This window comes from Microtus pennsylvanicus, chromosome 9 (assembly GCF_037038515.1).
Source record: "Microtus pennsylvanicus isolate mMicPen1 chromosome 9, mMicPen1.hap1, whole genome shotgun sequence".
Classification (NCBI taxonomy): domain Eukaryota; kingdom Metazoa; phylum Chordata; class Mammalia; order Rodentia; family Cricetidae; genus Microtus; species Microtus pennsylvanicus.
The window spans coordinates 66,777,134-66,804,655 of NC_134587.1; the positions used below are offsets into that span (position 1 = coordinate 66,777,134).

At 51.0% G+C, this 27,522-nt stretch overlaps 1 protein-coding gene across 25 annotated transcripts in view; it reads left to right on the forward strand.

The window, feature by feature from the left end:
• Ank1 (ankyrin 1) overlaps positions 1-27,522 on the forward strand; it is a 174,685-nt gene that overhangs the window by 144,809 nt on the left and 2,354 nt on the right. For 5 of the 25 annotated variants that reach the window (XM_075986333.1, XM_075986334.1, XM_075986342.1 and 2 more), the window contains 11 exons: positions 319-444; positions 571-690; positions 1,836-1,914; positions 2,168-2,242; positions 4,783-4,914; positions 5,871-6,017; positions 14,245-14,782; positions 16,870-17,140; positions 21,588-21,671; positions 22,579-22,719; positions 22,932-23,056. In XM_075986333.1, coding sequence (XP_075842448.1) covers positions 319-444; positions 571-690; positions 1,836-1,914; positions 2,168-2,242; positions 4,783-4,914; positions 5,871-6,017; positions 14,245-14,782; positions 16,870-17,140; positions 21,588-21,671; positions 22,579-22,719; positions 22,932-23,030 — 1,812 coding nt within the window. In that variant the 3' untranslated portion in view covers positions 23,031-23,056. Of the gene's footprint in view, positions 1-318; positions 445-570; positions 691-1,835; positions 1,915-2,167; positions 2,243-4,782; positions 4,915-5,870; positions 6,018-13,592; positions 13,710-14,244; positions 14,783-16,869; positions 17,141-20,484; positions 20,974-21,587; positions 21,672-22,578; positions 22,720-22,931; positions 23,057-27,522 lie in introns of those variants that run through there. The other 20 variants (XM_075986336.1, XM_075986354.1, XM_075986352.1 and 17 more) reach the window with 13 other exon arrangements.

Below are 27,522 nucleotides of genomic sequence, written 5' to 3' on the forward strand. Positions count from 1 at the left end.
GAGTCCTTACGTGTGAGGCACATTTGTAGCCTTTTGGGCACCTCTCACAAACAAAATATCTTCAGATAGACCTAAGAACAGACCAGGACCTTTCCAGACAGCATGATCTGCTGTCCTGACAGGCCACTGAGTTCTTAGAAACATCTTCATCTCAAGTCTGCATCAAGAGAGCACAGCTCACTTGTGACATTTGCCCTAAAAGAGCGGCGAGGCTTATCATAACCCGTCCCCAGCCTCTGTGACGGACAGTCTGGGGGAGGGAAACACAGACTTACAGACTTGTCCATAGGAGCTCAGTATGCTCTTCTTTTCCTGCAGGTTCTGGAAGGAATGCCTCTATTTGCAGAACTCTCTGGGAACTTGGTGCCTGTCAAGAAAACAACCCAACAACGAAGTTTCCACTTCCAGTCATTTCGAGAGAACCGTTTGGCCATCCCTGTGAAGGTGCTGGCCTCCTATGGCCACCCTCTTTCCTTGGTCTAGGAGTTTGGGTGGCAGGAAGCCCTGAGAACACCAGTCTAGGAGGCATAAAGGGTCCTGCTAAAGCTCCCTGTGTGTAATTGAATCTAGGTGAGAGACAGCAGTCGTGAACCGGGAGGGTTCTTGTCGTTCCTGCGAAAGGCGATGAAGTACGAGGACACACAGCACATCCTCTGTCACCTGAATATCACCATGCCGCCCTGTACCAAGGTGAGCTGCCACCCACCAATGTCCCTTCAAAGCCCCCAGAACACGCAGACATCCAAAGGCTTCTTTTCTTCGTTCTGAATCGCTAACTTTAATCCCCAGGCTCCCTAGGGTTCTTGCGCTGCTATGGACATATGTTTTGTGACTAGGGAGAGAAATCTTGCCCTGGAAAGTCTAGAAAGCCTAGTCATGTGATGTGAGGAGCAGATGTCAGGGCCAGGCACTGACAGAGCTGTTCATATTGACATCCAGCCTCCCTAGAACGGGGAAGACAGAGCCCCCTGCTGTTCTTGAGGCCTCTGATACTTACAGCTGAATGGGGACTTGTCCAGGATCAGTTACTCATAGACAGAAGTTGTTAAGTCTCTTTTCCATTTATTTGCCCATCTTTCCCCTCAAACAAGGGGACCCTGGTGTCCCCAGCCACTGTCAAAACCCACGTTTCCATGCTCAGTCAAGGAGTCTGGACCAATGGACTCTTTCTGGTCCCTAAAAGAGCATCATGGCGCAGATCGGACCTTTGGAGCAACTCCACCCTCAAGATGTCTCCTTATTTCTGTCAGGGCTACTGTGCTGTTGTATGAGTCATTGGCCTTCTGTGGACACCTAGAAGAGAAACAAGGTCACCTTCAAAAATGTGTCTCGATTTCTCTTTTCTTTCCGGAGATGAGAGAAATGAACCCATTTCTCTCTCAGATGGAGTTGCCAGTGCCTACAAACAGACCCTGGTATTAAACCTTAGGCCAGTGTGAGTCAGAAATGAGCCACTGAGCAAAAGAGAATCCGGAAGGAAAAGCTGAGTTTGAATTCAAAATCGGTCTCTAATGGGGAATCTTGTGCAAGTTATATGCCTCGGTTTCCTCACCAATGAAATCGAAGCTAGAATTATACCTACCTGCTTCACAGATAGCTGTGTGTATGGAATAGAGCTGCTCACATGATAATGGCTCCTTGGGTCTGGCATTATGGATATTATTCATGAAGTATTTAGATATCGCAGCCTCCCTTCACTCCCACCTCTTTCCACGCATTTTATCTCTCAGGCCATGGACCACTATGCCCTTTTGCCAAAGTATGAGCGCTTGTATCAGCTTCTTTAAGAGGGAGTACACCCAAAATCCATCGTACCCTTTCTTTGTCTTCTGCAGGGCAGTGGAGCAGAAGACAGGAGGAGGACCCTGACGCCCCTTTCCCTTCGATATAGCATCCTCAGCGAGTCCCGGCTTGGTAGGAGCCCCTTGCCTAGCACCCCAATATGCTTGCTCTTACAAGAACGAGGCAGTCTGTTCAAGGACTGTCCTGGCGTCCATTCATCTTGTTTTGTCTGCAGCAGACAAAGCCCTCCCCTTAGGTTTCTACCTGACAGTGTAATCTGAAAGTCCTGTGTAACCTGAGCATCCTTCTGTAAGGGCCGCAGGCCCACCTCATCCATGCTGCAACCCGCCCCGGCTGCTAACTGCAATCCGATGACTCTTCCCAGGTTTTGCCAGCGACACAGACCGTGCAGATATGAAGATGGCGGTCATCACGGAGCACCTTGGTCTCAGCTGGGCGGGTGAGTTATGGAATGTGGACAGAAAGAAGAAAAACCCTCATCTACCTAACCCCATGACCCTTCCTCCTGGGTGAGCCAGGGTGAAGGGTGTCCAGCCCTCACCTCATCACCCATTGTGCATGAGTCGGTGGTGGCCCATTTTATAAGCAACAGCCTTGGGTACCAGTGCAGGGCAGTGAGCTGCCTGCCCCCTCCCCATTTGTCTGCTTCCCCTCTAAGCATTGAGAAAAACCACTGTCCTTACTTTATAGCAAGAGTACTGAGACTCAGGGGAAACCGCCATTTATTTTACGACCTTGCCAAATTGAGTATCAGCCTAAGCCATCAGGAGCACCAGCTGAGCACAGGCAAGAGTTGAGAAATCCTAAGTCGTGAGCCTTATGTAATAATCAGGCGGGAATAATCTTACATGCCAGCTGGGTTTGATGTTTCCTACTGTTATTTATTTTAATTTTTCTCAACAAAAACTGTTGTCTGAGTTCATCTCTACATTTAAATTCTGTTTATTTCAAAGCTTAATAGGTGCACAGTCTCGCAGGCAGACTTGGCGGTTACTAAGTTTCTACTCTCAGCTGCTGGTTTGAGTGGTGGGGAATAACTAGGCCAGCGGGCATTAGCTCCAGCCTTTCCTGGGCCTTTGTGGCTGAGCTGGACCTAAGCTGGCTTGAGACACCTTTGAAAATAAACATCAGATTTTATATTATCCACACCAGCTCTTGATGGTGTAAGCTGGATGTATTGGTTCACCTGGCTTTATTGCCGGGAATGTGCAGGTCCACCTTCATAAAGCAAGTTGGTAGTTAGTGACAGAACACAGAAAATCAAACAAATAAACGTTAGTGCACAGACAAATTATATATGTGTGTGTGTGTGTACATACGTACGTATGTATATTTATATGTGTGCATATGTATATGTGTGTATGTATGTGTTACATATACATATGTGTGTATATGTGTGTATGTATGTATGTGTTACATATACACATGTGTGTATATGTGTGTGTATGTATGTATGTGTGTATGTATGTATGTGTTACATATACATGTGTGTATGTTTATGTATGTGTATGTATGTGTGTGTTACATATACATATGTGTGTATATGTGTATGTGTGTATGTATGTATGTGTTACATATACATGTGTGTATATGTGTATGTGTGTATGTATGTATGTGTGTGTATGTATGTATGTGTTACATATACATGTGTGTATATGTTTATGTGTGTGTATGTGTGTGTATGTATGTATGTGTTACATATACATGTGTGTATATGTTTATGTGTGTGTATGTATGTGTGTATGTATGTATGTGTTACATATACATGTGTGTATATGTTTATGTGTGTGTATGTATGTGTGTATGTATGTATGTGTTACATATACATGTGTGTATATGTTTATGTGTGTGTATGTATGTGTGTATGTATGTATGTGTTACATATACATGTGTGTATATGTTTATGTGTATGTATGTATGTATGTATGTATGTATGTGTGTATGTATGTGTGTATCTTGTGTCTGTGTCCACTGCCTTCTCAGTGTTACTCATTTCCTTCTCAGAGGCAGCTTACTGTGGGAAAGGGGGGAAAGGCAAGGTCTCCAGATGTTCCTTTTCACCTCTGGCTATAGCTGAGCCTGTGGTACTCCCTGGCTACCACAGGGCAGACAGTATTGGAAGGGAAGCAGGTCGGCAGACGACAATGCCCCACACGTTGATGCGGCCTCGGGCTCTGTAAACGGACTTGCTGTCTCTTCTCACTCTTTGTTGTGGCCATCCTGTGTGCTCTCACCACAGTGCTCTAGACTCAGATACCACAGTGGGAACTCGCTGAAAAGGCGTGTGACAGGACTTCAAAATTCAAGAACTATCTGTTCTTCATGCTATTTCTATTCCTGCTTGGTGTGTGCATGTGTGTATGTGTGTCAAGGACGCACTGTGTCTATACATGCCCATGAATATATACACATGAGTATGTTGTGCACTGCACCTGTGCACAACTGCAGGCAAGTATATGGTCTGTGCTCTTATGTGTGGTGTATGTGTGCGTGTGCTTGTGTGTGGGTGTTGTATAGGCATGTTCTTGTGCTCACCTTCTCTCCAGTCTTCCTCATACTTAAGTACCCTGAAGTATTCCCCTTCTAAACCTCTGGAAGCAGTCACAATAAAAGTAACAGAGGGAGGTGCCATAGTAACCACAGGGCTGCCTTTCTATCCTCCAGTTCTTGGAGGACTGCCAGTGGCCACCTGTGCAAGGCTGCAGGTGGCCTGCGCTGTAGTGCCTTCGAAGTCTGAGGACTAGCTGGTCCTGTTCCCTGAGGAAGCTCATTCTCAACACTTCCTCAGTGAAGTCATGCGAGAAGAAAGGAAACGTCTTCATTTTCTCATTCACTGCCTCTTTCCCACCCCATCCACTAGGAACACAAGGAGGCAGGCACTTGTTCTGCCCCGTCTTTCCTGGTGGGGAGGAACCCCAGATTTAATGGGGACTGTGACAAGCTCAGCACTCATATTGACTCTTGGTTCTTTGCCTACAGAGCTGGCCCGGGAGCTGCAGTTCACTGTGGAAGACATCAACCGGATCCGTGTAGAAAACCCCAACTCCTTGTTGGAGCAGAGTGCGGCCTTGCTGACCCTCTGGGTGGCCCGTGAAGGCGAAAATGCAAAGTGTCAGTACCATTCAGTCGCCTGTCTGTCGGGCTAGAGAGATCCGCTCCTCACCAGAGTCTTTTCCGATTCCAGTCCTGCTGCTGACCTGCGGTTTCCCCTCTCCATCCCTTCTCTCACTTCTCATAGTCTTGAGGTCTCCTAGGCAACCAGATCACATTACCACTGGCTCTTGCCCTCCATCTTTCCCATTCTCAGAGGTAAAACTTGCCCTGGACCCCGCAGAATAGTATGGTATAAGATGTAAGACTCCTGTTTTCAAAGTATTCCCATTGAGTTTCTCAACCAGGTGAGGGCTGTGATTTCAGAGCAGAGTCAGGCAGGCCTGCCCTGGTTGGCTTCAGTTCTTGTTCTTAGGAACACCCTCCTCCTGCCTGGAGAAAGACGTGTCTCACTACTCTTTCTCAGCAACTCCTCCAAATCCTGCCCTGTGCGGGAGCTGGATGCTTCCATCCGCTTCTTACATCCACTGATGTAGACCAGGACTTCAAAAGAACAGTCTTTGGTCTTGGTTTCTCTCTCTCTCTCTCTCTCTCTCTCTCTCTCTCTCTCTCTCTCTCTCTCTCTCACACACACACACACACACACACACACACACACACACACATCTCTATAGCGCTCTCTCTTTCTCTCTCTCAACACACACACACACACCTATCTTTAGATGTTTCTGGTTTGTGCTCAACAGAACCAGAACACTTGCCAAGCATGCACAAGGCCATGGGCTCCATCCCCAGCGTTGAAAGAAACAAAACAAAACAAAAAAGCCAAACCACAACTGCCACTCTGAGTTTTCTGTAGACCTTTTGTATAAAAAGATGTTAGCCAAAAAGGGGAACTATTTCTCTTCCCCAGACTTCCTCCTGCCCCATGGCCATTAAATCTGCATGGCATTCCCATTGCTCTAGAACCATGTGAGCTTGCCCCTTAAGCCGCCTCCTCTCTTCTCTGCCAACAGTGGAGAATCTGTACACAGCCCTGCGGAACATCGATAGAAGCGAGATCGTTAACATGCTGGAGGGCTCCGGCAGGCAGAGCCGCAACCTCAAACCAGACCGGCGGCACGGGGACCGGGACTATTCATTATCACCCTCCCAGATGAATGGTGAGTCTCCTGTGAGACCAGGCCGAGCTGGGGCCCTGCCTCCTAGGCCCCTTTCCAAGACACTTCATTTCCCCTAAACCATCTCTCCCTCCTGTGGATGGGAGGGTTGTCAGCGATGAGCTCCTCCTACCAGGGAGAGTAGAGGCAAGTGAGAGAGACAGGTGGCACCCACCTCTGCAGGTGGGCATCCTCCTCCAGGGCTGTCTGCCTCTGTGCCCACATGGGGAGTAGTTCCCAGGTCCTCACCACCAGCCCCAGAACGAAGGTCCCAGAAGGGCCTGGCATGGCAGGAAAGGATTTGAGTCTGGAAAAAAGTTGCCTAGGTCCTTGACCTAGAATCTCCAAGCTTTCTGTTTCACAAGGCACAAGAGGACCTATGTCCTGGGTCCCTGAATTTTCAGTGGTTAGGAAGCAAGGCACAGGGAGGCTCTGGCCCAGGGCCTAACGGGGATCGGTTGATGCTGTTTGAAATCCCACCGTGAACCCTCGGGACTAAGGGTGTCTTCTCCTTGAGCCCAGTCACACTCTCTCCCCTTTTCCTCATCTCACCTGTCACCTGCACTCTTCAGTGTGGTTCAGCATGGCAGGGAGCCCCCAGGGTGGCCCATCTCAAGGAGATGAAGTCCAGGAGGCCCTGACCTTTGCCAAGCAGGCACTTCCGTGAAGGAGCAGAGCCTGGAGGTCCCAAGACCTTTCTCTTTGTCCACCCTCTCTCTGGCCAGTGGGCATGAGCAGGGCCCCACTTTCTCCTCAGTCCAGTGTGGGGGCCCAGAAGCCTGCACGTTAGGTCCTTCCTGTCTGCTGGCTCTCGCGTGGTGGAGACATCTCCTCATCCACAGAAGTTGGGTTAGATTCCAAGCTGCTTACTAACTTTGAAAATCTTGTCAGCTGTGAGATGTGTCTCCTTCTGATGTCCCATACCTCCCTATGGACAGCTATGGGGTGACAGCAGTGCTCCCCAAGCCGGTAGTTTTAAAGACTGTCCCTAGTCATGCACATATCGGATCCAAGGGCACCTGAGTCACTGCTTGGGGTGCCACCAGGAAGCAGGGAGTAGCCAGGGGCAGGTGAGTTCTAGACCAGGCTGGACACAGGGCCTCCTTCTGTCAGGTGGGGCCTGTGCATGCCAAACCTCCCCCGTTCTCTCTCATGTCCTGTGTCTCCTGAAACATGCTGTGTGGCCCCAGCAGGCGTGGAGCTCGTCTACTGATCATGTCCTGTCTCCTCTCTCTCTGCCTCTGACCTCATCCTGACGACTCATTCGCTTGTACTTTCTGTTCTCCACCGTCTCCACCTGGCCGAGTGGACAGAGCTGTCAGAGTTCACGAGTGCATGCCACAGAGGACTCCTAGCTCCGCCCCACCCCATGCATCTCATGGCTGTCCCCATGGGCATCTGTTGCGTGTGCATGGCGTGTCGTCTGTGTTGTCTTGTGGTGGCTGCTGACGCGTACGCTTCTCTCACTCTTCAGGTCCAGAGGGTTCCAGAACAGCCATCTACAGCTATGGGGATTGTAGCTGCCCTCTAGGAACCTGGTTGGAAACCCTATGGGGAGCTCCTAAGTAGGCCAGCTCCCCCTTTGCAGAAGGAAAAAGATGGGCAGCTGAGAACATCTGTAAGCTTTGGGAAGTACAAGTGACCAAACACTGGAGCTTTGGGGTGTGACATGGGCTTCTTAATATTGCCTATGTTATTTCAAGCAAGTTAAATCCATAGATTATTTTAATGCCCTAAATTGAGTTAACATTCATGGGACTAGCAGACCCTTAGAATTTCCGGGGTCAGAAGGACTGATGTTGGCTCCAGTCAGACCAGAAGAGTGTTAATGCCTCAGCAGTCCCAAGTCCTTGAGCGGGACCAAGTCTGTGTGTTCTGTGTCTGATGATAGGGCTCTGTTGTCGTGGGCTAGCCCAGCTGGCAAATATTTCTCAAGTGTCAGATACATGTTTGACACCATTGTAGGCAGGGGAATGAAGTCAGTTCTTGGGCAAGAAAGCAAAACAAGATTCTGCCTTTGTGAAATCGTCCTTCTGTTATGAGCCCATGGATAACATGATGTGTGTGAGAATACATAATGTGTTATATGTGATATGGCCTCACAGTGGTATGGGGATGAACAGGTCAGAATAAAGAAACCGAGTAGCAGGATAGGATAGCTGTGTTTGAACAAAGACATAGAGATGATGAGGGAATGAGCCATATGTAGACAAGAAGGAAAGAACATTCCAGAAGGGTGGCATGCCTGGTGGATTCATAAATAGTGAGGAACCAGAGAGGCTGGGGCGGTAGGAGGTAGGGAGAGAGAAGGCGGGAGGCCTAAGGGGCACCTGGAAGCTGACCCCTAAGGACTGTCAGAGGACCATAGGGTTCTGTGGGGGTGGAGTTTGAGCGACAGAATGACATCTTCAAAGGATTCTTCTCTGCTTTGTTGAGTGTAGATGCTTCTGCACTTCTGGCTTCTCTGTGCAGCGTGCTGAACCCCGCCCCCGCACCCAAAAGCCCACAGATCTCCAGATGAGCCTAGACTCTGGACCCTGAAGGCATGTTGCCCTCAGAGGGGGCAAATATCATAAACTGATCCTTGTCCTGAACCTCTCGGCCTCCTAGGCACCAGGATTGGCTGGTGTATTGTTGTCGCACCAGGATTGGCTGGTGTATTGTTGTCGCACCAGGATTGGCTGGTGTATTGTTGTCCCTGTCCCACATTTATCCTTGTGGTCAGAAATGAAAGGATGCAAGGGGTCAGACGTGCAGGAAGGAAGAGGCACCAGCCTCCTCCACCTTCTCTGGGTGTCCTCTAGCAGGGACACATGGTGCCTATCCCGGTGCCAGCCGAGCCCTACATGTTACGATGTCACCATCAGCACAATTTCTGAATGCTTTGCCTCACTCCTCTGCTTGTTCTATCTGAGGTCCCAGGGGCTCAGGTCAGTGCCTGCAGAAAGAGTGCAGGGCAGGGGTGGGGTCCTTATTTGAGAGGACTCTCCTCCCACCACAGCTTTTCCTGACCTACACGCCTGCACTGTTGTGGGAAAGGAGACCTGGCCAAAAGGCTGGTTCTCCTCCGTAAAAGGGGACCACCCAGGCCCGTGGAATAAGCACAAAGAAAAAAAATGCCTGTAAGAAAAACAACAACAAAGAACAAAAATAACCCAAGGCATCTAAACATGAGACATCTCTTATAAGGAAAGAAAAAGCAGACGTCTTGTATCCATCAGCTCCATCTGTCTTGATGAGACATATTTTGTCTAGTTGGAAACAAAATGTACTTATTTATATCAGCGTCCGATGATACGGCTAGCGAAGTGTGACTCCTGCCGGGGACCAGGTTACCTGGTCATAGCTTTTGTTGGCTATGAACATTGAACTAAGAGAATGATCTACTGCATTTGAGTGAGTACAGACCCAGGACAATAACCTACTAAGAAGAAAAGCCACGTAAGGCCACCTGGAGTCCCGCCCAGCTCTCACTCTACTCAAGAAGCCAAAGCAACATGATACAGGCAGGCATGATCTGCGGGCCAAACCTCCCCCAAGAGCCTCCTCACTAGCCCTAAGGATGAGATGACATCAGAGGAGCCACGGAAGTGGAAGGAGGAGGCACTTAACACGGGCCCACTCTCTGTGCTCACATGGTCGGTCAAGAACAGCATGGAAGCGCTCATCAGCTGCCCCAACAAGAATCTTTTGGGCTGGCTCAAGCCCTCAGAAGTCCTGCCACCTGGTGCTGGAGACGGTGACGGAGGAGTTGGGGACCCAGGTCTCTGAGACAGACAAGGGCTAGAAGTGTCCACATCAGTCAACAAGAACCTGCTGCGGAGAAAGGCCACCTGGAGTCCCACTCTCTTCTCAACTCAAGAAGCCAAAGTGAAGTAGTATAGGCACAGATGTCACTATGCGAGGACTCTGTCCCTGGGGCCCTGTGGAACCACTCAAAACTGGCAAGTGGAGTAGGGTCCTCCTCTCACCATGAGAACCTGCTCCCTGCCCTGCAGAGGCCTGTCCAGTAGGGTGGAAAGAAATCACTATATGCTCTAGAAAAATAAGGAAGAAAGGAGGGAAGGAAGGAAGGAAGGAGAAGGGAAGTGAAGTGAAGGAAGGAAAGAAGGGAGGGAGGGAGGGAGGGAGGGAGGGAGGGAGGAAGGAAGGAAGGAAGGAAGGAAGGAAGGAAAAGGGAGAAAGGGAAGGAAGGAAGGGAGGGAGAAAGGGAGAAAGGGAGAAAGGGAGAAGGAAGGCCCTTGACTTCCTTTTTGTATGTGACTACAATTTGATCTTCCCACGGTCAGACTTCAAATGCAGGACTTTTAGACCAGAAGATGGGCTGGCGACCCAAATGGGACAGGACAGCAAGAGTCCTAGAATGATGAGCACATCTGAACTTAGGTAGGTCAGAAGTAGATCCTCCCAAGGGCTTTTCTACCCCCTGACCTAGTGAGACATCCCTCAGGAGGGTACATAGGCCTCGGGGACCACAGCCCACACTGACAGTGGCACCTACTCATGTCAGCTCTGCCGGTGCTGAGCTCCTTGGATCGATGTCTGAAAACAGGAAACACCCCGAAGGCAGTCATCTGGGGTAACAGTGAACAGAAACTATACGTGTGTCTTCTCCACTCACACCTAATTTAGATGGAATTTCCACTCAGATGAAGACCATGGAAGCTTCAAGGTGGAAGAGTTACAGACGAGTACCAGAGCTTCTGGTGTTTGGGAGGCAGAAAACCTTCACCCTGAGGTGTTGGTGAGATTCCCAGGCTGATAGAATGACAGTAGATGACAATCTGTCTATGATGTTTATGATGTACGCTGCTTCTGGCCAAGTCACAGGGATTAGACATGCCCCCCTTTACAACGATGCTGCCCAGAACTGGAGCACCCTCTGTGAGACAGCAGTTTACAGGACTCCGGGTGTGGAGAAGCGAGCAAGAGTCAGTGGTCCATGAGACACAAACGGAGAGAGTTCTTTGATGCTCAGATTCAGCTTTAACTGCCTTTCTAGGGAAACCCAGGTAGTCTCCCTGGGTTAAGGCGAGGCTGCTGAGGTCGCAGAATCCAAAGCAGCTATACTCCCCAAGTTAGCAGGCTAGGAAAGAAACATCTAACAAGAATCAGAAGGCAGCTGGGCAGTGGTGGTACGTGCCTTAAATCCCAACACCTGGGAGGCAGAGGCAGATGGATCTCTATGAGTTCAAAACCAGCCTGGTCTACAAAGAGAGTTCTGGGACAGCCGGGGCTACAGAGAGAAACCCTGTCTCAAAATAACCAGAGAGAGAAAGAGTCAGAACACTAGAGTCCTTTGGAAGTCACCACACACTTCAGCTGAGAATTGAGCAGATATTCCCAATGACTAGCCTGGCCATTCAGACATTAGTTATAGAAGGACCACACTTCAGGAAACGGGAATAATTAACCGGAGTTTGAGCAACACATAAGATCTGCCTAAGAAATGCCAAAAGCAAAATGCAATGGGATCAAACTGCTTTCCTAAGAAACTGCTTAACAGGACAGCCGCCAAGGATGTGCAGAGTAAGGGAAACATCCAGCACCCAAAAAGGTAAAATTACCAGTGTCTGGCAGCTAATTAAAGATGATCAGACACCAGAATCAGAACAACTGACTCCGTAATGGGCAGAAGAAGGACGGGAACAGATGCGTGGACAAAGATGGCAGGACAGTCGGAACAGCTGTGATTCCTATTCAGAGCATGGTACCAGGTGGAATTCAGCAGTACAGCATTTGCCTCGCCACACAAAGAAGGCTCTGTCGACAGACACCCTCCAAGTTGAAATACAGGAGGAAGAGAAAAGATGTAAAAATCATCAGTGACCAAAAGTGTGTGTGTGTGTGCGTGCGTGTGTGTACATATATATGTGTACATATATGTGCTGAACGTATTCTGATTTGGTGGAAATTATAAACATGTTGATATAATAGTATCATGGACTCCATATACAGGAAGCATTTTAACAATTATATTGAGGTATGCAATAAGCAAATTGGTCTAAAGCAGGCATGAAAAGGAACTCAGTACAAGGAAACCAAAATAAGCATTATAGACTCAGAGAAAACAGTAAAAGCAAGAAACCAACGAGTATGAAGCAAAACACCATCAAAGAAGAATGAGCAGACATGACTTGGAGGAAGCTTAGAAAGTTTACCTAGAATGTGTGAGACTTGGGGTCGCTCTCTAGTGGTGACAGAGGGAACAGAGGAGGGGAGTGAGAAAAGGAGAAGGGGGATAGAGAGGAGGAGGAAGATGAAAAAGTAATATTAGCAGCAATGTCTTCGATATCAGCACCCAAGAGGCAGTGGCAGGCAGACCTCAGTGTGCTTAAGGCCAGTTGGGTCTATGTAGCAAGTACCAGGCCAGCCAGGGCTCCGTGGTTGAGACTCTGTCTTAGAAGAAGAGGAAGAGAGGAAAGTTCAATGCCAACATGAACTACATAGCAAGTTGGAAGCCAACCTGAGCTGTATAGTAAGGAGGAGGGGGGAATCCCAGTGAAGCGAGCATACTGTAATCTTAGCATTCAGTCGGGGAGACAGAAAGGTAGTGCTTTTCAGCACAGCTTGGTTTATATAGCAAATTTCAGTTAGCCATGTACAGGAGACCCTGTCTCAAAATAAAATTAGAAACTAAATTAAACAAAAAAATAAAAATTCTTCCAGACGTGCAAAAGCTGAAAGTATTTACCAGGAGACCCATGTTACAAGCAGTGTTTAAAAAGAGAACCTGAATTGAATCAGTGTGTGTGTGTGTGTGTGGCATTTACCAGCCCTTTAGCACAGTGCCTGGCATGGAACCAGACCCTGGTGTATGTATATGTTTTGACTGAGGATAAGTGGGGACGGTGCTATTAGATGCAGAGGCCACGGGAGAGCCGGTGCCCAAGCTGAGAGAGAGGCAGGCTAGGTCAGAAAGAATAAGAATGGAGATCAGAGAATGAACATAAAAGCCTGGTTTAGGGATTGTGGGTACTGGGACGGGGCTGGCTGATTGAAGGGTTTGGGCATAAGGCTTACAGGACCAGATAATGAAAGGTCCCTAGAAATAACATAGCCCCTCTTCATTGCACACACACACACACACACACACACACACACACACACACACACACACACACTTTGTTTCCCCTGGGTCTTTAACAACTGTAGGCACACACCAGTTCCCTGGCTCCTCAGACACACTGTACCAGACAGACAAGTTTGTCTGTAGACTGGCACCTACTCTCCTGGGCACAAAGGGACCCCCTGTGACTCCTGGATGTGGGAGGATTGAAGCAGCTCTGACATCCACCCAGCACACAAATCCCCCACGTGCAGCAGCCACGCTTCTCAACCCAGTCACAGTCACTTCCGAACACCAGAGAGCCAGCGTCCAAGCCATCCAGACACCGCCAAGAACACATTTCCCGAGCAAGGGGCAGGAATGGGAGCAGGCTGCAGATTCTAGGCTGTGCCGGGTCCCTGCTGAGCCAGAGCTGGGTGGATAGCTCAGGGCCTGTAGAGGAAGCCCTGCGGGCAGGTGTACTGGAACCCACGGTGCCCTCTGACCTTGCGCCATTTTTGACCCCTTAGAACCCTCACCTGTGCCACTGTAGATCATTCAGAGTTTGTGGAACCAATATGCACCTTGAGGAAAAGTCACTTCATGCCTACCCAGAAGCCTGTTTCCCACTTGACCACCGCACTGAGGTCTGTGGATGTTCAGTGTACCCTGTCAGACCCCCTCCAGGGCAGCCTCGTTACTGACCCTGATCCTGGGTGGGCTGCACTCTCCCCCCCCCAAGGTACATTCCTAACAGGACTCGGAAGACTGAGCCTAGATCATCCGTGACTCCGCCAGCTGCGGAGACTGGGGCTTTCGTGTGATCGATCCGGACAGATCGGGGCACAAGTCCTTTGGCTAAAGCCTCCCTTATCTAGTGCTCAGAGCTGGATAAGAACGAATTTCAATCACGTTTCTTTGCCCTCCAGCAAAGGAGCCCCCACTTCTTCACCCTCACCCCTTGGCTGCCCCCATCCAGCTCAGAGCCTCGTTTCTCTTGCCAGGGTGTCCCGGCATTAGCCACAAGGCCTGAGCTTTGGACTTGGAGCTTGGAAAGCCCCTGCCCTGAATGTGCATGCCTGTCTGTGGCCGTGCCTGTGTGTAAGTGTGTGTGGTCCTGCACGCGAGTGTGTGTGACAAAAATCGCTTCTGGAGCATGTTGCCCTCTGTCTGCCCTTCCAGGTTACTCCTCGCTGCAGGACGAGCTGCTGTCCCCTGCCTCCCTGCACTACGCGCTTCCCTCTCCGCTGTGTGCAGACCAGTACTGGAACGAAGTGGCTGTCATAGACGCCATCCCCCTGGCGGCCACGGAGCATGACACCATGCTGGAGATGTCTGACATGCAGGTGTGGTCTGCGGGCCTCACCCCGTCCCTGGTCACTGCTGAGGACTCCTCCCTGGAGTGCAGCAAGGCCGAGGACTCTGATGCCACGCAAGAGTGGAAGTTGGAGGGGGCACTCTCAGAGGAACCGCAGGGCCCGGAGCTGGGCTCTCAGGAGCTGGTGGAGGACGACACAGTGGATTCAGATGCCACAAATGGCCTGGCTGATTTGCTAGGTCAGGAGGAAGGTCAGAGGTCAGAAAAGAAGAGGCAGGAGGTCTCAGGCACAGAGCAGGACACGGAGACTGAAGTGTCTCTTGTTTCAGGCCAGCAGCGAGTTCACGCCCGAATCACAGACTCACCCTCAGTGAGGCAGGTGCTGGACAGAAGCCAGGCCAGGTAAGGGCTGGTCAATGGGTCCCTCTGTCTTCCTGGGCTTTGGGTCTGACCATTCCTGGTGCTGGGCTTGGATTCTAAATGCCCGGTGGCAATTAAACACGAATGCCTCTGAAGCCACCACCGTCAGGAAGGAGCAGTGACCCACAAAGGCCAGTTAGTTCCCTGCCAGTTGTGCCCAGCAGGAGAAATCCTGGGATATGTGCCTAGGAGATGCCCTGTTGGACGTGTGGCTACACCACGGCATGGGGGCTCAGCGTTTCTGGATTCGTGACACCTTAGAGCACTCCCATATCTCTGCGGGACAGAGCCCAGCACTGTGCCAGCTCAGAGCTGGCAGAGGAAATGCAGGAGTGAGCCAAGTGTCCCTCCCTGTCCTGGTGTTGAGGCCCTTTTCTTTGAGGTCCCTTTGCTTATGAGTCTCCCTAAAGCAAAGTGGTTCCTAGGATCCTAGCAGGCAGTACCCACCCAGTTGGCTCGGCGTTGGCCAGGCCAGGGAGCCGCTGTCTCCTCACTGTCCTGAAGCCTCCAGGGCCATCCCTGGGGCGCTCTCAGAGGGACCATTTTTCCTCCCACGAGGAGATGGCGGATAATTCATTTCAGTTCCTAAAGAAAGCCTTTGATTAGTGGGGAGACTTTGATGGACTGAGCCTGTGAGGGTCACACCCAGCACCTCCTGTCTGCTGGCCACTGCTCTGTTAGAGCGGCAGGCTGGCTCCCTGATAGCGGGCTCTGACCCTGCTGGATCGTTTCCTGGCTGTGTGGCCTTGGTCAGTCATCCAGTGTGGACCGGTCCATCTCAGTCTCTCACTCACTTACCCATGTGTACCGAGCATTCACCGTGTGCCAGGGAAGAAACCAGGGAAATGTCTGCCTGCAGGGATGTTCTAGCGGGGAGACTGGCAGGCAACAAGATAATGTCAATCAAGCCAGCGCTAAAGCTTGCCTTTGAAGTCTCTGTAGCTTCATCATCATGGTTTCCAAACCCATGGCTTCTACCAGCCACGGAGCAAATAAACGGCAGCTGCGGTGAACACGCGCAGGTGTTTCTCCGTGTTCCCTCAACAGTGCAGTATAGCAACCATTTACCCAGCATTTCCCTCCTGTTGGGAATTATAAGTCGTCTCCGGGTGACCTAAAGTATGGAAGAGGGTGTGTGTGTGTGTGTTCCATGCCCTCTCATACCGTTTCACATACGAAACTTGAGCATCCGTGCATTTTGATATCCTGGGGGTCATAGAAACAGCTCCTCTTGGCTAGTGAGGGATAACTACAACCGAAACTGGAAGTTTGGTGGCTAGGGAGATGGCTCAGCACTTAAGAGCCATTCGCACCAACATGAGGGCCAGGGTTTGACTCCCCAGAACCCACATAAATGTCGGGTGTAATTCTAGCCCCGGAAGGTGGATACATGGGGATCCCACAGCAAGCTGGCTAGCTAAACTGGCCATTTCAACAAACTCTGGGTATGACTGAGAAAACTGGCCTCAGTTAATACGGTGGAAGAGCAAGGGAGGATGGGTCCCAATATCAGTCTCAGGCCTCTAAGAGGCACATGCACACACATACATATGTGAGCAGCCATACATACATGCAGATGTATACACATGCATGCATAACATATATGCATGAAAATGGGGAAAGTAGAAAAATTTAAATAAAAAGTAATAATAACCGACAAATAGAAATATTCCTGGATGATTACAAGTGGTGAACGAACAGAAAAGCAAAGCAGGAAAGTGGGGTACAAAGTGTGTGTGTGTGTGTGTGTGTGTGTGTGTGTGTGTGTGTGTGTGAAGGAAAGTGGCTGAAATTGTAGATAAGGTGACAGAATAAGACAACTGCAAAGAACGGAACGGGGAGCCGCGTGTGTACTGGAGTCAAGTGCCCATCAGGGCATAGGCTGTGAGGTCGATTGCAATGTTCTGGAGCATGGCTGTGCCTGTGTGAGGGGGCAGAGGACACTACAGGCTGTATCCTAGCTGAGCCAAGGTTGAGGGGCACGGGAGGCATATTTGAGAGCTGAGCCTAAAGGTGAACCGTTGTCCTTTCTCTCTCCCTGGCCATCTATCACCTGTCCCGGACCCTAGAACCCTGGACTGGGATACACAGGGCTCCACGGCGCCCCATCCGCAAGAAGCTGCACAAACTTCCTGGCAAGAGGAGGTCACACAAGGCTCACACTCAGTCCAGAGAAAGATCACCACCATCCAAGGGCTGGAGCCCGGTACACTTCAGGAATATGAGCAGGTGTCTACAAGAGAGCATGCGCAGAGGGGGCCACCCGAGACCGACAGCCCCCAGGCTGCCAAGGAGCCAAGCCTGTGGACATCTGAGAGCACCTTCTCTCAGAAAGGACCGGTGAGCGCACCTTGTTCTTTTATTCGTTTACTTTTTATTTAGGGTGGAGATGTGCTTTCCTGTACATGCGTATGTAGGGGTAGGCACGTGTGCCATGTCATGTATGTAGAGGTCAGAGTCTCCTCTCCTTCCACCTTTACAAGAGTCCTGGTGATGGAATTCAAGTTACCAGGCTGGCACAGCACACACATTTACCTGCTGAGTGCCCTCACGGTTCCTCCTGTTCCTTCTAGTTTTAAGAAGCTCATGACTCGGGCCAAACCCAGGCATGTTTACTGGTGGTGCCCTCACTCTCTATCCTTTCACACTTTTTTAAAATTGATTTTTATTGAGCTCTACATTTTTCTCTGCTCCCCTCCCTGCCTCTCCCCGCCCCCTTCAATCCTTCTCCAAGGTCCCCATGCTCCCAATTTACTCAGGAGATTTTGTCTTTTTCTACTTCCCATGTAGATCTATCTAAGTCTCTCTTAAGGTCCTCATTCCTTTGGAAGAAAAGGGCTCATGAACCAGTTACCACCCATCCCGCAGGCATTCCATGCTTGCTCTCTCGACTACTGACGTCAAAGTGACCGGCCAGCTTGCTATAGGCCTCACTTGTCCAGAGGGATAATAGAAATTTCTGGGTGACACAAAGCTGTGGGTTTTGTTTGTTTGCTGTGGTTTGGAAGCACTGTGTAGCCTGGGGTGCCTCAGCTTCCCAAGTGCTGAGACCGTGGGTGTGTACCCCAACTCCTGGCTATGTTCACCACACTCTAGAGAGAACCTGGGACTGAGAGAACCGTGTGTTAAGAACTCTGGTGGCCACATAGGAGCCACTCTTTCAGCTCTGGGCGACCATGCTCCAGCTGCTGTCTTTTCAGGACCTCAGTGTCCCGATTGGTGGCAGAAACAGAGACTGGGCTACCTCCAGCATCCACCTGGCCCTGATTTCTCTGACTCTAGGTGGGTTCTGGGTTCTGAAGTGGCAGGGTAGCAATAACTCCCTTCTCCCCACCTCCTGTCATTCAGAGCTCTCTCTCCAGCCTTCCTGCCTCCTCTCTTAACCCCTCCTTCCCATCCTCTTTGATTTTTACCTATTTTTTTGTCTTCTGTCTCACCCCCCCTTCTCCACTCTCAGGTCCCACAGCTACCCAGTCATGACCAGTCTTGTCTTATCTACACCAACAACTTTACTCTCTCTCCTCCCCACATACTATTTTGAACAAATTCCAGGCATCTTTTGAACATAGGCCTTCTGGTTTGTGTGTTCTTGCTGAGTTTGCATTGCCAATCTGGAACGGGTATTTATAGCATGCACGTGACCCACGGGCTCGTGTTACCCAGTACAGTATCCTCAGCCAGCATCACGTTTCCCCAGTCCACCTTCCCTTGTTCCCGCCTTTGCTCCTCTCTTTTCTTCCCCCCACCAGAGCACCTTCAGGAACTCCAAAGACAGTTTGGTTCGCCCGTGTTTCTGAGATGCTGAACACACCACTAGGAATCACATGGAGATTGAGTTAGAAAGCCTGCCTGCCAAGTGTGTGCACTGCTCCAGTCTAGGCAGCCTGGCCGGTCTTTAAACCACAGGCCCCAACCCCCAGCGCATTCCTTCCCTACTAGCTGTCCCTGGCCACCTGCTCCTGTTTCTCCCAAGAACGACAGCTCTGCCCAAACACTGGTGATGGTCACTGGGATGGCTCTGAATCCCCAGGGGGAAAGCCAGGCACAGTCTTTTGTAGTGCTTCATATCTGCTCCCTTGGAGGAGAGACACTGAGGAGCAGAGAGTACCGTAGGGAGAATGCTTCTAGGTATAGACCGTCCGTCCGACTCCTGCATCATAAGGGAACAAAGCATAAACAAGCAACTAAGGGCTTTCTTCAGGCTCCCACTGTGAACTGGAACTGGGCGTATCCAGATCTCTCTGTTCCTCGTCCCACGCTCTTGTGGACAGAATGAGCGCACGGGGCCACACGCCCAGCTTAGAAATGGAGATACCATTGCCTCGCTGTTGTGGGAACTACTGGATGTTTAGACTGGTTACTTCCATAGATGTCTGACAGGCCCCAGGGATATGATGATGAACCCAATGAAGGAAATAGTTTTCAAACTCCTATTTCCTAGCACTTTCATTAATCCTCTCTGTCATTTGGGATTCGTAGAACTCAAAATGACTATAACCTAACTAATTCTTTGAGAACGGGGTGGAAATAGGAGATATCCAAAGTTGAACTGGTGGGTGCCTGTGTGTGTGTCTGTGTGTAGTCATGAGCGTACATGCTAGGATCAATCACACAGGGCTTCAGGCATAGTCCACAAACCTTTCCATCACTGTTACATTCCACCATTATTCTCCAGCCTAGATTCTTCTTAGCTCAGCTATAATGAAATGTTCTCCTTCAGCCTGCAGTGTTTTTGTATGGGGATTTGGTATTTCCAAGCATTTTCCTACTGAAGTGAAGCCGTTCGGGGTGATAGAATTGGGAAACCTCTTTCGTTTACTTAACCTTTTCATGTAGACACATTGCCGTCACCGGCTTCACCCCTGTTCTTCAGCCAAAATGGGAAGGATGGCGGTGGCTGTGTGAACCCAGGAAACAGGCTGGTCTCTAGAGGGCAGAGTGCACCGCAGTAGTGTGAGCCCCTGTTCCTCATGGTGGCTGGGTTCACCAAGCCCTGTAGGAGGCAGCCAGCATTCCCAAGAGCAGCAAGGAAAGCACAGTGAGTCTTGTGCCATGAGTGAGGAAACTGAGGCACAGAAGAAGGTGACTGACTTTCCCGAGCCCCTGCCATGGTGTGCCGTGTCCCAAGTATGGGTTCTTGCTGCTGGGGTAGGCCGGGGCTCGAGTAGCCTGATCCAGAACAGGAGATCCTCGGGGCCTGCTGTGACTGAGTGTGTGAGGTGATTCTCCAAACACAAGTGTTGCTAGGAGTGGTTTCTCTTCTATGGGCATCTCCACTCCAGCCTAAGAAGAGCCTTTGAGATGGGCCAATGCCATGCCGAAGGCCTTCAGGGCTGACAGGAATGACAGCCTGGCTTCCCAGTGGCCCAGCACCTCTTCCCTTGACTGGGTCTGGACAAGTTGCTCACCTTAGGGTAGTTTTTAAACAAATGTTTAGCTTTCTTGGTCCATACTCCCTCAACACAGAAACAGTTACCCATGGAGACACAAAAGTAGCCGCATTCTTGAGGCGCCTGGACTTATGGAGTCCCTCTGGCTCCCAAAGGCAAGCCTGGTTTCCCTCTCCGTGGTGACTCTGCCATGCGCTTCTGAGCCCCAGGCACGGCACCTGTTTTCCCACTTCATCCCCGTTGGACAGCAGCAGCTGCCTTGAGAGCTAAAATTATAGAAGGCTGACGTCCTGCAGGGTGTGAGGAGAGATCCCAGGCTGTTTGGCAGAAAGGACACTTGGGTCATGCTGTCCCAGCTAAGAGAGGCACTCGGGAGAGATCGTTTGGTCTTCTGTTTAGAATAAGGGATAAAGAGCAAAGAGAGGCAGAGACGGAACGGAAGGGGTTGCTGGGGGCCTCAGGAGTCCAAGAGGAGAATGAGAAATTGGATCTCCACAGCAGCTGGGCCCCTGGTGTCCCTGGTCCCTGGAGGGCCAGGCTGGTGAGGAGAGGGAAGAGAGGAGGATGTGGACCTTCATCACCCAGCTCCTGGTCACTCTGGTGTTGCTGGGCTTCTTCCTAGTCAGCTGCCAGAATGTGATGCACATTGTCAAAGGCTCCCTGTGCTTTGTGCTGAAGCACATTCACCAGGAGCTGGACAAGGAGCTGGGGGAGAGCGAGGGCCTGAGCGACGACGAGGAGACCATCTCCACCAGAGTGGTCCGCCGACGGGTCTTCCTGAAGGTAACACCAGGCAAGCGGCAGGACAGGGGGCTGGACCTAGGGTGCTGCAGGACAGTCAGCGGGGACTCTCTAATGCGTGCACAGGGTGAGGCTGAGAGAATGCCGACTCACACCAGGAGATATGACAGGCAGATGAGACCAGGAAGACCTCTTTGTGTTCTGGAAACCACAAATGCTTAGGCGCCCGCTCAGAACCACCCCAGTGCCCAGCATTAAGTAGTAGAGATAATCAGCTCTGGGGCTTAGGACTTCTGCTCTTATTGCGTTTCTGTTGCCAACTTTGGAATTCAAGTCACCTCCACGGCAGTGATGTCCGGGGCATTCTCTCCCATACTTCTCTTGGGGGGCCTTCAGGAACTTTCATAATCACCCTGTATTGCTACCATGGCAATATCAAGCAATATCAAGACTGGCCCCAGCCTGTCTCAGGGCTCATGGCCCCACAGGGTGCTGCAACTCCGTGGGAGCCCTAGTTTGTCTGGGGCTACTTGCTGAGCTCATGGCTTTACTGGACACGGCTGTTGCTGCCGCGGCTTTTCTAGTTCCTCATCTCCTGCTCTTCTTCAAAAAAATCCCACTTACCAATCTGGGTCTTTCCCTTCTTCTGACTCCAGGGGGATGAGCTCCAGAATATTCCAGGAGAGCAGGTGACAGAGGAACAATTCACAGATGAACAGGGCAACATTGTCACCAAGAAGGTGAGTGTAGAGCCTCTAAGTTGGGGAGAAACTGGTGGGACTGGAAGCTGAATGGGTGGGACTCAGTGTACACCCGCTTCTTACTGCTGCCCTGATGGGGTAGGCAGGCTGTGGCCTGACACCTCGGTGATTCGGGGTAACTCAGGAGAGCTGAGACCTTCAGGTCCCCTGCAGTCGGGACATCTGGGGACCTTGTAACCTCAAGGCTTAACTCAGCGTGAATAGTTCCAGCTTCCCTATTCCAGAAGAATCAGCTCCTGTGAAACATACAGCCCGAGACCTGTGAGGTCAACCCTGAGATGAGCTGTTCGAGAACAATGAGCTGTTCCCAAGACCTCCTAGCAGCAAGGCTGTAGAAACTTAATGGGCTGATGGCATGCATCAGTCAGCACGATAGGTTCGCATTGCCCAGCAAGGAAGAGAGCAGGAGAGGGTGCATTATGTTTCACCAGGGCTGCCGCTCACATAGGGGGCCACAGCCCCATCTGTCCTGGCCCCTTCCTAAGGGCCTGGGCCATGTTTTATGTTCATCTCCCATTCTGGATACATGAGTATGAAGCAGGTGAGTGGGACAGCCACACAGAGAAGAAAGGGGGCTGCCTGTACCCTTAGGCACTGGAGAGATAGGATGGGCCAGCACCAGCTTCTATCCTAAGAAACAGAGTGGAATGCGGGAGGCTAAAGAGGCATTGCACGTGGCCGAGCCAGCGGTCGAGGAAACATGCCCACAGTGCTCACTCCCCACATTCAAGCTCCCCTAATGGTCCCCTTAAATGACAGTAGAGAAAAGTTTCTTCTTGGGCCCCGATGGACAAGGGACAAGAGGCCATTGCTTCTCCTCCTGATGTCACCTCACACTGTCTCCTGGTGGTTTGACCAGCCCTCCTTCTCTCCCCCTCTCTTCCAGATCATTCGCAAAGTCGTTCGGCAGGTAGACTCCTCCGGTGCCATTGACACCCAGCAGCACGAGGAGGTGATTGTTGAGGGGCCCCTAGTGGACCCTGGGGATCTGGAAGCTGATATTGAATCCTTTAGGAAACTTACTAAGGTACTGAGAAGCTGCAGGCCCCCTGGCGGCCGCAGCAAGCTCACCTCTACCGCACCTCTACTTTGTTCCGGTCTGCACGCGCTGCCCTTTGGCTACCTTTCCGGTGGACAGTGTCCCCACCTCCTCCTCCCTGTCCCTTTCCATCATCTGCCTGTTTTCCCTCGTCTGCCTGTGTGATTCCTTCTTTCTTCTGTCTCTGATGCTGTCTCCAGGTGGAGCTAAGAGGGAGTGGACTACAGCCGGACCTGCTAGAGGGCAGGAAGGGGGCTCAGATAGTCAAGCGGGCCAGCCTGAAAAGGGGCAAACAGTGATCTCTCCTCGAGTAGCCCCTTGGGAGGTAACAGCGGCTTTCTTGTCGTTCCCTGGCATGGTCCTTGATGAAGTAACTGCTTCCTTCCTCCCCGCCCCAGCCCATTCCTTGAATTAGCGCAATTGAGCGTCACAACCCGACTCTCAGATTCCCACACCCCAAACTAGTCTCTGCCCCCCACCCCCAACTTCCTCCTCAAGCATCTCATTTGGCACAGGTCTGCAGGAGAGTACACACATTCAGAGGCTTGGTTTGATTTTGCTTGTTTGTATTTTCTTTTGTCTTCTTTTGGCTGTGTTAGGGATGGAGCCCAGAGTCTCATGGATTCTAGGTATGGATTCTGCCTCTGAACCACACCTTCAACCCCTATCCAATTTATTTTTAAATAGGGCCTCTCTAGAGAGCCCTGGGACTTGCTGCGTCGACCAGGCTGGCCTCTAACCCACAGAGCTCCAGTTACCTCTGTGCTGGAATTAAAGGCACGTGCCACCACTCCTGAATAATTTTTAAATAGCGCTTTGAAGTGTGAACAACCTTGGTATTCCTCTTAGAAACCAAGCAGCGGGCTCTAGAGTTGGTGACCAGGACACTGCAGAGCACAAGGTACACTATCAAGCCTGAGGTGTGCCTCACTGTGTGTGGCCAGAAAATATACCAGGTCAAAATTAAGCCCCGCCGGCGTCCTAGCCTGCCGTAGCTTCAGTTCTCTTCTGCGCTGTGAACAAGGCCGCTCCCTTGATGTCTAAGAAAGAGCTAACAGGTCCAGGGTGTGGGTGGGATTCTCTGAAAGTCAGGAGGGTCTTCGTAGCTAGGGGCTGCACTACTGTGTGACGGGCATGCGCCATGGCAGTGGGCCAAGGAGGGGTGGGCCAGGGTATGAAACGAAGCTCTCCAGCAGGCGGCAGCACTGAGAGCTTTGGCAGCCAGCTCTGACGTTACCCTCCCTGAGGGGTCCTGTACTGAGCTGCCCCGAGGCCCTTCATTGTGCTCAGCTCGGTGCAGCTCAGTACAAGACGCATCGGGGTGGGAGACAGCGGGGAGCAAGGAAGCATCACAGCCCCTCCCCCTACGCACAGCACCAGCTGGGGTGTTGCCCCCAGAGCTCTCAGGGTCCGACTCCAGAGCCAAGCAGCAAGCCGTCGCTGTTTTTTTTGCATTCTGCATAAAGCAGGGCCCGTGCTGCCTCCGGGGCCAGCAGAAGTGCTGACTGGGTGCTTCCCAACATATCTCAGCACTTGGGCAAAAACGGGGATTGGCAGAGCTGATAGGAGAGTAAAATTAGCCCTGACTCCTCAGCAGCTTTAAGGAGGTCACAGCGTTAACCCTGGCACTGCCAGGAGGGTCCTGACCAGCTGTTGACTCAGAGGCCAGGATTAGCTCTGCTTTGTGCTTCTCTCTGACTCAGATTTTACCAGTGCCCTGAACGAGGAGGCAGGTAGCATGAAGGTGGGCCCAAGGGCAGAGAGGATGTTTTCGTTAATTTGTTATAGCTGATCTACAACGGCGTCAATACTACACACACACACACACACACACACACACAGAGAGAGAGAGAGAGAGAGAGAGAGAGAGAGAGAGAGAGAGAGAGAGAGAGAAGGTTACCCACCAGACCTCATGAGCTTAGGGGTCAGGAATTCTAAGCAGCCTGATTCTGAGACAGTGCTGAACCCTCTGCCATCAAACGGCAAAGGGAGGGCCGTGATCAGGGTAGTAAGGCTTGCAGAAGCCAGTGAGACGGCTCCTGCCCACATCCGCCCCGGGGCTGGAAAGCAGCAGCTAGTGAAGGGGCTTCAGGCTCTGTTCCTATCACGTACTGCCTGCACCCCATGAACAGTCCAGCCAGTCCTCGTTATCCCTCTCCTGCTTCGCCCACTCACTGAAAGTCACTCGAGATCCGAAGCCAGCCCTGGCTGCTTCTGGGATCAGTTATTCACAGACACACAGACAAGGGTGACCACAGAGTGACTGGCATGCGCACTTCCCAGCTCCACCTTGCTGGAGTTTTTGTACGGCCCTTCATTGTCCATCTGTCTAGTGCCACGGCGCGTTGTCAATCTCTCTGCTGGTTACCTCGCTCTTTCTGTTGAAGTTCCGTCTGGCCAGGGAAGTGGAGTTTTAAAGCTTCCCGATGGCTCTGGTGTTAGGGGAGATGAGGACAGCGTGAGTGACTGAGCCAGGCACATGCAGTCTCGCAGCCTCCCACAGAAATATACATACAACCATCAATACGCATTTGGGGATAGAGTCATTGGTTGAGGAAAATGTAACCAGCGACTGCCAAGAAACTCACCTTGTGTTTCCCTGAGAGCATTACTCGGTAGTCACTTTCATCCTTCATATGTTCATGCGGTCCATCCCATGTTTATGCCTTATGAACCAGGACTACTGGGAACAGCGGGAAGCATCTAATTTGTTTCTAAGCGTGAAAGCTAGCCTTGGAATCTAGATTCAAGGCCTGGCTCCCCCTGTTCCCACACTGTATGAGCTTAAGACGCTCATATCCCCAACCTCAAACTCCTCAAGGAGAGATGAAAATAGTCTCTTCTGAATATGTGTTATATATCAATAAAAAGTAAGTATGGAAATGGGTGTGGCTCCATGATAGAGCGCATGCTCATGCCAGAGACCCCAGGTCCCAGCCATAGCACGGGTGTGGCAAGGGTACAAATAATTAACCACGAGAGGTGTTGTGTCCCGAGGAGTCAACAAAGGCGAATGTACTCTGGCGTTCAATTAGTGGCAGATTGTATTTGCAGTGTGACTCAGGGCAAGCCAACTGACCTCTCTCGGCCTCAACATTTCTGCCCACACGTAGCAATAATGCCAGTTATTTCCTTGTAGAACTGCTGTGTGGCAAGGAATGTGCTAAGTTTTGTGAAGGGACTTCACAAAGTGTGAGGCTCAACAGTACCCTTTCGCAGAGTGTGGTCCACACCCCCTCCTAAGGCCACCTGGGGTCTTAAGATGCAGACTCGTGGGCTGGGGCGCAGCTCAGGAGCAGACGCTAGCTAGCCATGCAAGACCAGGCTTCTACTCTCTGCTGTAGTGTGATTATCGTGCGTACTGAAGGTTGAGTTCTGATCACTGATTTTGATCCTTCTCCTTAAACCTCCCTCGAGTCCAATAGCATGGCTCTAAGTATCAGATCTAAAAAGTTGCTGAAATGGAGGACAGTCAACTGTTTAGAGGAGGTCAAACACTCACTGGGAGGACTCTGCACCCTGGTAAGCAATGTGTGGCTGAGCCTTGTTCTGACCCTACCCGTCGCCCCCTGCGTTGGAAAGGCCTCTGGATCTGAGGTCTAGAGAGTGGAGAAGCAGGCAGAAGAAGCCAGCGAGTTGTTGTTAGTCAAGGCTCAGGGCACAGAGCAAGCAGCATGTGGCAGGGTTTGAATGGTGCTTAAGTGTTAAGGTGCCAGGACCGTTGGGAAGACTGGCACACAGGCAGTGATGGAGCTGAAGGGGGGTCCCACAAGCTTTGGAAGGGCCCTAGTTCTTGATACCCTTTGCAGGTGCATGGCTGCGCCCTGCAGGTGCCCAGGGAGGAGAAAGCAGATGCCTCTCTCTCTGTTTTCCTTTTATGGAACACTTTCCATGCAAACATAGTTCCAGGATTTAAACTAGCTCTGACAATAGAATATTTTAATAAATTTAAAGTTAATCTGTTTTAGCGAGAGGAAGTGAGGAGGCATGCTTTCTTTTGCTTTATTTCAAGCTAGAATCTGTTCTCCTATCCAGCCGCTTCAAGGACTCCTGAGTGAGAGGTAAAAGGAGATGGTAGGAGTCACAACATAGGTGAGGGGCAGGTACCAGGGCAGGGAGAAAGAGCCTGGCTGCAGGGCCACCCCGAGCGCACCAGAGGGCAGTTTCCTATGCTTTGGGAGGATCAGCCTTTTCCAGAGAGTAGCCTGGGGAAGAGGTGTGGTGTCAGAAATCCTGGCTCCAGTCAGAAGGCTCATGTTACCACCACTCTGCTCTGCCAGCTGCTCCAGCTCTCTCTTTCTCCTGAGTCTTAGTTTACTCAAAAATAAATTGGGTGCCTGCTCCAAAATGATCTCTAAGGTTGAGCCTTCTCCTCTGCATAGTAAAGTAGGTGGGAAATCAGAGTCTGTGTTCGTCTGGAACCTCAGGTCTCACGTTGTCTCTCATTTGAGGAATGATTAGCTCCAGGGTAGGCATTGCAGGGGCCAAGAAGGGGCTCCCACCCACGTGCTCATTAACCAGCCAGAGCAGCCACACAGCTGGTAAGGAGAAAACACCACTTAGACAGCTGCACTTTCTACAAGCCCAGAGTGCTCATTGCCCAGAGTGCTCCTTTTCCCAGAATGCTCCCTTCCCAGAGGGCTCCCTGCCCAGAGGGCTCTCTTCCCAGAGGGCTCCCTGCCCAGCAAAAGTGCATGGCTTTTAGTCCTTACAGCTTTAGGTGAGGCATTTGGCACTCCCTTCCCCTCCTGGGGAAGCATCCAGAGATGAGTCATATTGGTCACGCCCATT